This window comes from Ixodes scapularis, unplaced genomic scaffold, assembly GCF_016920785.2.
Source record: "Ixodes scapularis isolate PalLabHiFi unplaced genomic scaffold, ASM1692078v2 ptg000247l_1___fragment_3__unscaffolded, whole genome shotgun sequence".
In the NCBI taxonomy this organism is placed as follows: domain Eukaryota; kingdom Metazoa; phylum Arthropoda; class Arachnida; order Ixodida; family Ixodidae; genus Ixodes; species Ixodes scapularis.
The window spans coordinates 109,737-120,585 of record NW_024609948.1 but is presented as its reverse complement, the minus strand read 5'-3'; the positions used below and the strand labels follow the sequence as shown (position 1 = coordinate 120,585).

At 51.4% G+C, this 10,849-nt stretch overlaps 1 protein-coding gene across 1 annotated transcript; it reads right to left on the bottom strand.

Annotated features, from left to right (window-relative positions):
• Positions 1-1,414: 1,414 nt before the first annotated feature.
• On the bottom strand, positions 1,415-10,088 carry LOC121833981. The gene is made up of 4 exons (XM_042287711.1): positions 9,769-10,088; positions 3,225-3,357; positions 2,847-3,038; positions 1,415-2,711 (listed from the first exon to the last, which is right to left on the bottom strand). The coding sequence occupies exons 1-4, from the start codon at positions 10,086-10,088 to the stop codon at positions 1,431-1,433; spliced, it is 1,926 nt and encodes a 641-aa protein (XP_042143645.1). The 3' UTR covers positions 1,415-1,430.
• Between the last annotated feature and the right edge of the window lie 761 nt (positions 10,089-10,849).

The following is a 10,849-nucleotide window of genomic DNA, read 5'->3' as shown; positions in this document are numbered from 1 at the left end:
GCGACCGATCACGACCATGGGGCAGAACAAGGCGTGCCGCGTGAGTCTCGCCGACGTTGCGAGCGTCATAAGGGCCCTAAAGGCCAGCGACGCGTTGGAATCTGCGGTGGACATACGAGCTTACGTTATCGAATCTAGCGGCGAACACCTTGCGGTTTCCAGCGCCATCAAGGCGCTTTCGGCGCTCTACATGATGGGTGCTATGGAGTTTGATGACGACTACGACAATTGGTCGGACGTGGAAGCCCTTGCTGCCGTCCACAAGTGGTACGAGACCCGCTGTCTGTGTCCCTGCATCAAGACGATGGATCTACGACGCGTCTTCTGCATCTTTAGACAGAGCAGCGACTGGTCTCGCACGTTCACCACTAGCCTCATCAGACGGGCCTATAAGAAGAACAAGCGGCGACTGAGCAACCTCCGATTTCCTAGTTTCGGCGCCATTTACAACGACATGTTGTGAATAAAAGAACGTTTGTTTGGACACACACACACACAGACGCACACACATAGAGACACATATGTATAGCAGCGTGCAAGCTAGCGTAAGCGTTTATTTTAGGCAAAGCAGACAAACACAAGCGAAAGCGAGTCACTTCTTGTAATACGACACTTTGTAAATGCCATAGTCGTTGGTGGACGTAATGTTTGACTTTGTAACATCTTTTAATATCTGCAATTTCTGTATAGTGATGTAGTAGAAACAGTCGACGAGCCTCGAGACGACCAGATTGTGTAGACACATCCAATGCTTCTCGCAATAAAGGCGATCTGACACATACTGTCCGTCTTCCTTGGGTTTGATTTTGGCCACGAGCGCCGCTAGAGAGGTGGTCACCTCGTAGGTGCCGTGGTACGTGACTGGAATCACGTCGAAGAAGGATTCTTGTTCTTCCAGGGGATCGAAAGTGTAATCGAGTGGCAAAGTGGTCGTCTTGTCGTTTACATAGCTTTGCAGAACGTGGTGGAGAAAGGGTAGAATTGCATGCACGTTGTGATGCGCCGACGAGTGACGGACGTAGAGGTAGACGTAGTGCTTGGTGCATATCACGTCGTGCACCTTGAGATCGCGCAGCACGTTGATGAAGTTTATGCAGTCCACCACCACTCGGTTGGCGTCCTTGTCCCTGTATGAAAAGACGAGTAGATAGTGGTACGACGAGCTGTCTTTCTGACAACACTCTGCTCCCTCTACGACCGATGGGACGTTGTTTTGAATAAAGAAATTTGCGATAGCGATCCAGATTTTATAGGGTATCGATACCGAAAGGTCCAGTTCGCAATGGAGATAGTCTCGCAGGGTCCTCATTTTTTGTTGCGAAAAGATATCGACGAACGTGACCTGTTTCAACATTTTACTCCCTCGATCGTTCAAATCAGTCACCGAACCTTTTTGTTAATGTATATGGGGGCGTTGGCGGTTTTTTATTTCAAATGCATATGGGCACGTTGCTGTCGTCGTCCTTGCTGCGAGGCGTGGACGTGGATGGATTGGAGAGTAGCGGCGCCATCATCGTGGAGACGTCTTCCATGGTTTTACGGAGCTTGTCTCGCATCGAGTTGGACAACAGGTCGTCGCTGTCGCATATCAGTCTGTTGAGATGCTTTGTTTCGACCGGAACGATGACTTCCACGTCGTCGGCCACGGACCACCTACAACGGGCTAGGAAGAGGCGCAAGGCCGTCGCCGAAACAAACTGCCCCCTAAACAGGTTGTAGCAATTAGACACGGAGGCAAAAGCCTTGAGTAGTTCCTTCTCGAGAAATTTCTTGTTGATGACGCTAATCTCGGTCTCGTCCTCGATAAAGAGCTTGATGAACATGTTCAAAAAGTCGGCTAGTACGCGTTGGTCCACCTCGCAAGTGGATATGGCCGCCATGGCGCACTTCGCTCCGTTGGCGTCGCGCGTAGTGTGCATGGCAGTAGACATGGACGTGCACCACGAGATGATGGACGACGACACGCTAGGCGAGATGTGGTGTTCCAGATAGTTGGGCGACTGGACCCAGAGTAGAAAGTCGTTAAAGAAGCGCGAGTCGTACAGGTAGGTGTTTTCGCCGCGGTAGCTCCTGCAGAAACGCGTGTGATAAAACAGGTTGGTGGCCATCCGAAATAGCGCCGTGTTTGAGTAGGTGGCAATTTCTTCCTGGCGCGGAGTGGGTATGCCCTTGGTCATCTTGAGGCACTGTAAGGTGGCCCCAAACATGTCCGAGTCCATCATCTCAAAGTTTAGGCACTGTAGAAACAGACCGAGGTTACGGGGCGAGACGCAACAGGCCTGGCTGTAAAATCTGTTGAGCTCCTGCGTGCCCTGGTCCGACTGTTTGTGCACTTCGACGAAGCGAGAGTCCACGCGCCCGTTGCTCATGCACTGTTCTATGATGGAGGCGATGTTAAGGACCGACACCTCGGTGGCCGGCGCCTTCTCCTTCTGCAGGGCTAGCACGTAGTGGTTGGTCCGCGGCACGGGGATCGTGTCGGAACTCTTCATGATGAGCTCGTTGTGGTCACGCAGCGTCGTAGAGATGGCCGGATCGATGATGTTGACGTCGTCCGTGACCCGCTCGGCCGGCATGACGGTCCGGAGCGTCATGTAGTCGGTGTCGCAGCGGTACACTCCGTTCTCGACGTTACTCGTGTACAACCTGTTGCTCTCTTCGACCAGGAGGTTGATGACGTCCTGTGGCTTGTTGTTTTGCGAAAACTTTACGCGAATGGCCCCGACAATGTTTTCGTTGACGGTGTGTGGCTGCGTGATCCTGTGCACGAGGCTGAGACCGTTGGCCACGTCGAGCCAGTTGTGGCCCATGGCGCTCTCAAACTGAAAGATGGGGTTGCACTTTACGCGCACCGCCGCGTAGTTGCACAGGGATACTAGCATGACCGCCGTAATCTTGGCTGCCGTCCTTGCGCCCACCGCCATACCGCGAGTCGCCTCGCGCGCATGGGAAAAGATCTCTTCGATGTAGAGGAGTAGCAGGCGCAGAATGGCAGTAGCGTACGCGTCCACGTACGGCTTCAGATCCCTGATGACGCGCTGAGTGGTCGACGAGGAAGAGGTTTTCCTAAGTATGTTGAGACTGTTTCGTACGTATTCGATTCCCATTACGCAGTGAAATACTGTATTGTCATTCAGGAGCGTTTGGATGGCCATCTGATCCATGTCGACCGTCATCAGTATGTTACTACCGAGCTCGAAAACGCGAAAGAGCATATCTGCAACCGGTTCCACATCTCCGTTGGTCAGGAGCGTCGTGCGCGCCTTGGTAATGTGCTGCATGAGTTTCTTGGACGAGTAGCCGAGTAAGGTCGACGTGTCGTTCAGGAGCGTGGGCACGTATTTATTGCCATCTCTCCTGTAAGACACGTTTTGATTTCCCCGCTGCCGGAATACGGGTAATAAAATATCGGTGGCGTCTTCGTGATTCACCGAGTGTTGACATCGTCCCTTTTTCAACAGGTCTAAAAAATTTTCTGCGACAGACATTTTTATAATAAACAAAATTGCTACCGCCTATGGGAGGTCGACTCCGCTCCCAGTCGAGGTCAACCTAGATATGGAGAGAATATATATTGCGCACCGAGTAGAGGGCTCCTCTCATTATCGTCGCTATGGCGCACCTCGTTACGGATCCCATAAGCAAGGAAGTCGTGCGTCGCTTCAAGACGTTCGCCGAATGGCGACTTCGCACCAGAGCCACGCCTCGAGACTTTGCCTATGCCGGCCTAGAATATTGCGCTGACCGGAAACACATCTACTGTCGGCACTGCAAATTTCAAGTCGCCGAACAGGACTGGGAGACGCTCACGTTTCACCCGATGGACCTTCACCGCCGAATGCCGTGCAAGTTTCTCGAGCAGTACAGGGACCCGCGGGTGAACGTAGCAAAGGTCGTGTCCGTCTTGCCGAGCTACTCTCACCCGGTCTACAAGAGATACGTCGACGAGAAGATTCGAGCCAAGACCTTTCACGATGTTCGAGGCCCTGCGTTCGCCAAGGCCGGCTTTTTCTGCTCGCACGACGACGAGCAGGGCTACCTCTCCCGCGAACAGATAGTGACCCGCATAATCGTTTGTTTCTACTGCGGGGTGCAAGTATTTTCGATCCTCGACTGCGAAGAAGACGATCCGTGGCTGCTACACGCCCGCAGGTCCCCCAATTGCGTGTTTCTACGAGTGAACAAGACCTATTACTACGTGCACGATGCAGTCGAAAAGTTTTACAGGAGCGAGATGTACTGGGCGTCTCACTTTCCCGAGATCGACGATCTCGTCGAGGACCCAAAGTTCCGCAACAGGACTATGAGTACTCTGTACACGGCCAACCTGACGCATCCCTTGAACGTATCGGCGATGGTGAGTGCCATTCGGAGCAGCAAGGCGACTCCGTTGGGCAGTCACACTCTGTTTGAGCCAGTGAACGCCCTTCCTTCGTTCGATCACAAGGCTATCGGTAGGTGGGGTAACTTTGTGATAGATAGCGCGATCACTGATACGCACTATTCCGCTATAAAGTCACGAGACGAATCAACTAAGAGTTGCATCGTATGCATGAAGGCTCCGGCTAACATTGCCTACTTGCCGTGCGGACACTGCGTGTCGTGTTTCGACTGCACCATATTATTCAAACATTGCAAGGCCTGTAGACTCAAAATCGACTTTATTTCTAGAGTCTACTTTGCTTAAGAACATGTCTTTCTACTGGAGACTGTTCGTTCGACCACGACCCGACTGTGGCCAAGGTGATGTCCGACTTTAAAACTTTTGCGACGTGGCCTTTGCGCAACAGTACCCCCCCACCCAAGGACTTTGCCATGGCAGGACTCGCCTACGATCCAGAGAAGCGGATTCTCAGCCGCTCGATGTGCCAGCAAAAGACTCAACTCTCTACTATCGTGGCCTCGGACGAAACACTTCCCCAAGGACTGCACGAATCCGACTGTGACGCACCGCTACGCACGCTGAGTCCAGACGTCTCGGCGGTGGTGACCGAACGAGCGCTTGCCTTTAGGCCCGAGTTTCAGACTTACACTGCGAGGTTCGCCTCCTTCGACGCTCGGCCGAAAGAAGAAGACGTCTTTGACGTGGATTACATGGCATCTGCGGGATTTTATTACCTGACCGATCGGACCGTGGAATGCTTTTGTTGCGGACTTCGGTTGCTTTCGTGGGAAGCCGACTACGACGACCCAGTCGAGGAACACGCCAAGTACAACCCTCGCTGCCCCCATCTTCGATTGTGCGCGAGCGTAACCTACATCAAGGAGGTGTCCGACGTGTATAGAAATAGCGATTTATTTTGGTTGCTAGAATATACCAAGGACATTGAGTTTGTCTCAAACAAATACAGCCTAGACTTTATAACAGCATTGGCCACTTCCAAGTTTGATCTTTCCTGTCCGAACAAGCTAAAGTCCTTTCTCGAAAACAGCGATTCTTTTTCGGCGCTGAGCGTAGGACGTCCGTATCCCACGCGCATCGACAAGACGAGCATCTCCATGAAGCGGTCCGATCCGTCCACGACGATTTGCGTCGTCTGCATGAACTGTCCGGTGTGTATAGTTACTTTGCCCTGTGCCCACGCCGCCTTATGTTTAAATTGTCTATTTCCAATGATTTACAATTCGAGAGAGCAATTTGTGTGTTGCCTTTGTAAATCTGCAGTGAGTGGAATGTATCGAATTCATTAAATAAACTATTTGTACTGGCACTAGTGTAGTGTGCATGCAAAAGAACGATTCGTGACTCAAAAATATAAGCACGCGAAATATTTATTTTCAAGCATAACTCAGTCGTCTTCTTCGCCCATTGAGTCTTCTCCTTCGTCGTAGTTGAAGGTGTTTAGGACGATCGGACCCAGCATTCTGTCGTCGTCCGATTCGAGATATTCGTCGGCGTCACTGTCGTAGTCGTCACTGTAGCCGTCGTCACCGTCACCGTCGTCACTGTCGAGGTCTTGGTACTCGATGTCACCCACAACACCGTCCACACCTTCGATAACGTCTAGGTCGGTTGGCGCAATGTTTCTTAGTGACGGAGACACTGTGCTAGAAATACACAAAGTGTATTCACCAAGGTAGACGTCCTTGTTGGGGACGTCTCTAGCGGTGAGTAGGATGGCCGTCAGTCTTCGATGCACGTTGAGAAATTGGTGAAGCGTTTCTCGGCGTATAAATCCGAGTCCGGTCATGCAGAGGCTCCGTATGCCAACGTCGATGATCCTCTTTTCTGCGAGATACATCAAGGCTTCGTCGTCTAGGTGATAGCACGATCCCATCTGCAAGTGAGTCAAATTAGGTAGACCGTCCGCTAAGCACTTTACAGAGTCGTTGGTCAAGCCGGGTGCGTGACGTAGGAGCAAAGTCTTGATGTTCGGGTAGAAACGAACCAAATCACTGACGTGGCGGTCTCGCAGCATTGGATAGTGCACCAACTCCAAGAATGTGATGTGCGTAGGAAAGCTTCTTAATATTGAAATTTCGGTATACGCACAGTGAATTTGCCTTTCCACGTTGTCCCAAGCGTAGCCCTCTTTTTCGTGGTATATACTAAGCACCACTGTTTTCCAATCCACCACGCTTGACACTCTGGACTGAGCGAACACTTGTACGCAGGTGTCGGCCAGCGGGAGAGATGGGGACCTGTCTAGTCGAGCCATTGTCGCTTTGGGTTATAGGGTAGTAGTCGTGTCGTGTCGTGACGTCGGGGGAGAGGGTAGGGTTAGCTTTGCTGTAAGCGTAGTACGTGCGAGTACATATATATATATATATACCCTCACTCGCTATCTGAAAACGGAGATAACGTTTCGCTACAAAAAACAAAATCGTACATTTCCTGACTCAACTGATTCGAAGCGCAAAAGACAAAGTGCGTCACGTTATCTTTAGAGGCGAAGAGTTCCGTCGTTATCACCAAGATAGCGTATATAGATTCGTTGTTCTGCAATATCACTCGAAGGACAGCTCGACTGGCGTTTCTTATTCCAGTCAGACACAAACTCTTGAGTCGACGCAAAGGAGCCAGATGAATCCATCCCTCGTTCCTGATACGGCCACCGTTGTTGCTGATTTGAAGATGTTCGAGAGATTGAGCGTAGGTCGCCAAGTATTGTAGAGCAGAGTTTGACAATAGGGGGGCGTTCCTCAGGAGTATGGTCTTGAGGTGCGTATACGTACAAACAATGTACAACAATTGTGCGTCCTCCAAGGTCGGATAGTCGACAAGGTCCAAAACGGTCAGAGCGTTCGCGGACACATGAGAAAGTTTACAAATTTCGGAGAACAGGACGACCCTCTCTCGTTCAAACTCTTCCTCATTTGAGTCTTCCGAATAAACGTTGGCCACTACTCTGCTCCAGTCGAAGGTTCGCGATTGATCAAACTTGATGGCCTCGCGAAACACTTTGGACACGCTGGATGCTACTCCGGTCATGTTCTACGTTTGTCGACGCGCTTCGGCAGGCGCGCGTATATATACGTACGTTTTGTGTATGTAGAAAAATAAAGCCTCTCGAATGATTGTTTGTTTATTTCAAAAAAGACACGTACTAGACGTTGCGCAAAGCTCGCATAATGTGATCGCTTTCGGTGTAGTATCTCTTGTACTTGTAGCGCCTGATCTCGTCACTGACGTCGTCGTCACCGTCGTCACCGTCTTCAGCGTCGTCGTCGCTATCCACGTTGCGCTCAGCGTAGTCGTCGTCCGAATTTCCGTGAAACTTGGGCTCATTATTATTATTATTATTTGTCTCGTACACCGTCCGTCTGGTACGCAGAGTCGATTTGTAGCGGCCTCCGCCGGTCGAATGGAAGAAGCTATCCGTGGACGGACCCAGCGGTCTCTTTTCCCAGTCGTCCACGATCCTGTAGTTGGGGCGATTGGAAACGCGATACTTGAATTCCTTTCGCACGTTGTCGCGCGCGTTTGGACGAAACTTTGCACCAGACTCTCGGTGCACGATGTTGTCGGAATAATACGTGTCGTGCGTGGGCAAGTTTGTAAAGTCGCCGTTTATTGTCCTATACAACTCGCCTAGCTCGACCATCTCGTAGGCCACGACTATGGTTTCCAGAAAGGACGGCGGTGGGTCGCGAATCACGTCGATCCACTGCCCCACCTTGATCGAGCGGCTGGTGACCACGTCGTGAAACTTGCTAGATATCTTGTCAATGTTTACGTTCACCAAGACTCCCGAAACGTAGGGCGAATGATTATCTCCGGTGGTCCTACCGACTTTGGTTTCCAACAGGGCTGCGCCGTCGCTTCTCGCTTTAAACACGGGATAGAACGAGTTAGATCGAATAGCCTTGGCCGTTTCGGCGTACTCCCTTCCGCACATGACGTCGCCCTTCTTGTTACGCACGGGCACTATCGAGTGCATGTCATTCAACACGTGAACTGGAAATTGATGGACGAAAATTGGGGCGCTGCGCTTGTGCATCTTAAAGACCTGAAAGTCTCTGATCACGTCGTTGGCACGCTTTATGAGACGGTTCTTGTCCGACCGCAACCCCTCGTGAGCGCTCGTGAGAAACCTGAGCAGGCTCGGCGGGAGTTGGTCGAAAGAATAATCCACGCGCACTTGATACATTTTTTTATTACACGGGATACATGTACTTGGAGTCGCTGCTGGCGTTTCTGGACATTGTTCGCCTACCGACACTGACGCTGCGACCGAGTCGGCCTCGGTTGATGGAAATGCTACGGCTCCTCCTGTTGCCGACGCTGCGACTCCTCTTCCTTCCTCTTCTTCGACCCGAGGAGAGAACGCTCCTACTCCCACTCCTCCGCCGCGCGACGCTTCCGCTCCTGCTCCTAGTCCTCCGCCGCGCGACTCTCTTGCTACGACTCCTCCTCGTTCTTTGACTCGATGGTCGAATCTTGTCGAGGATCGCGTGAGTTATCAGCGCGTGCCTGGCTCGATTGATCGGACATGACGCCGGCAGTCGGTGTTTGCGAGCAAAGGCCTGAATTAGTTTCCCCAATAAAAGTTTCAGGTAGGTTGGACTCTGTCCTCGTTTAACCCGCATGGAGCCGAGAATGCGCCTTTGATCTTCCTTGGTGAAATGTTCGAGGCGATACGGCTTTCTCGTATCGAGTCTACGACCGTTCCTGTTGCATCTCGAACACTTTGTTCTGGCGGTTCGTTTCGAGAAACCGCACTTGGAACATTTGACCATTTTTATTTACTCGTTAAAAGCCATGCCTCTCAACAGAGCCTCGACATTTTCTGGAAGCTGAGTCTTCAATTTCGGATTAGGAGTAAAGGACTTTTCAATTTCCAATCGCACGTCTGTCGGTAGACTACTAATGTCCGGGACTTTTGTCAGGGAATAAAATCCCTCACCCGTCTTCTTTGTCCGGCGGGCGCCGGTCCGTCGACGCTTATTCTTCATTCTCTCGAAACGAACGAACGTGGATATGTTTTCAAACAGAGCGTCTCATAGGGCTCTCGTAGGTTTTTTTTGCTCGTCGTCCATGATCATTCGGATGGCCGTTTGAATCCGCAAGTATCGCAACACGTCGCCCGTGTACAGGTGTTGATATGGTTTATAAACGACGGCAGTGCGTTCCCAAATGTCTTCACCAATCACAAAGTCCTCGATGAATTTCCTCAATATTTTTTTCTGCGAGTCCGATTCCATCATTTTTATAATTGTAGTATCGAGGGCCCTCCCTCGTAATCCATCACCGCATCACACAACGCTCGAGCGTTCAAGTCGCGATTTCTGGACAGTTCCTCGGCCAGGCTCGGTTCTCGTCCATACTTTTCTTTAAATTCGACTCGCCACTGCCGCTTGCAGATTTGCTTCTCCACGATGTCGACCCGTTCGTAGCACTCGACGTCGATTTTGTTGTTTTTCAACACGACGTTCATGACCCTGTAGTCGTCTCGGCGCAGCACAAAATTTATAAACTCGATCACGTTGCGAAAGGCCACGTCCACCCTGGTCATGCGCTTAACTGCCACGAGCGCCTTGTAGAGGAATTCGCATTGGCGCACCGCGCCGAGTTCCTCAAAGGCGCGTTCGAGTTTGTAGGCAAAACCCTGATCTACCGTGTAATGGTTTAAGGTCTCGATCGTCATAGGGCCCAAGATTTCTCTAAACTGTCGCCTGATGGCTTCCACCTTGTCCGCGTTACTTTCGGCCAGTTCAAAATTGTATTGCGGAACGTGAAACGGCGTCACGCCGGAATACCTGGGGGTTTCTATAGCGCTCGATGCCGGTGACTCCATCATTCCGTATTCTTCGTTTGTAAACAACATTGCGCGGTCAGAGGCGTCGTCCAATACCGAGTCCCTTTTCTTTCTAGCTGCGGGATGGGTAGGCGACGAAACGGGTGGTGGAGACGCAGACGACGACGAGGCGCTATAACTATCGAGTACCAGATACTCCGCGTCTTCGTCATCAGAGGATATGGGTGGTGGTGGTGGTGTTTGAGCTGCCCTCGCGGGTGGCGCTTGGGGTGGTGGTGGTGGTTTTTGAGCTGCCCTCGCGGGTGGCGCTTTTGCCGGTGGTGGCGGTGGCGGTGGCGGTGGTGGTGGTGTTTGAGCTGCCCTCACGGGTGGTGCTCGGTGGGGTGGCGGTGGTGTTTAAAAATAATTTGACATAAATAAGTGCTTTTTAGAATCCTAGAGCTCACTAAGAAGCCTCTATGAGGCCTAAAGGCCTTCTCTGCAAACCACTTCTCAAATCGCCCTAATGACACACCAAAGATGACAATGTCGCACTTAAAGTGTACCTTGTAAACGGAACCTTTTCGCCCAACTGGGAGTCCATGGCATTCATTTCGTCCTTCTATGGCATTGAACATGTGACATGACACCTGCGATTCTCAGTATTCTGA

What these genes read in the sequence shown, in the direction of transcription:
- LOC121833981 (XM_042287711.1), bottom strand. Translation starts at nt 10,088, where the DNA reads ATGACGATCGAGACCTTAAACCATTACACGGTAGATCAGGGTTTTGCC. An exon ending in CGAGTCGAATTTAAAGAAAA is followed by an intron (nt 3,358 to 9,768) that starts GTATGGACGAGA and finishes CGTGTCTTACAG; the next exon opens with GAGAGATGGCAATAAATACG. An exon ending in GCAACTACGCGGCGGTGCGC is followed by an intron (nt 2,712 to 2,846) that starts GTAAAGTGCAAC and finishes GGGGCCATTCGC; the next exon opens with GTAAAGTTTTCGCAAAACAA.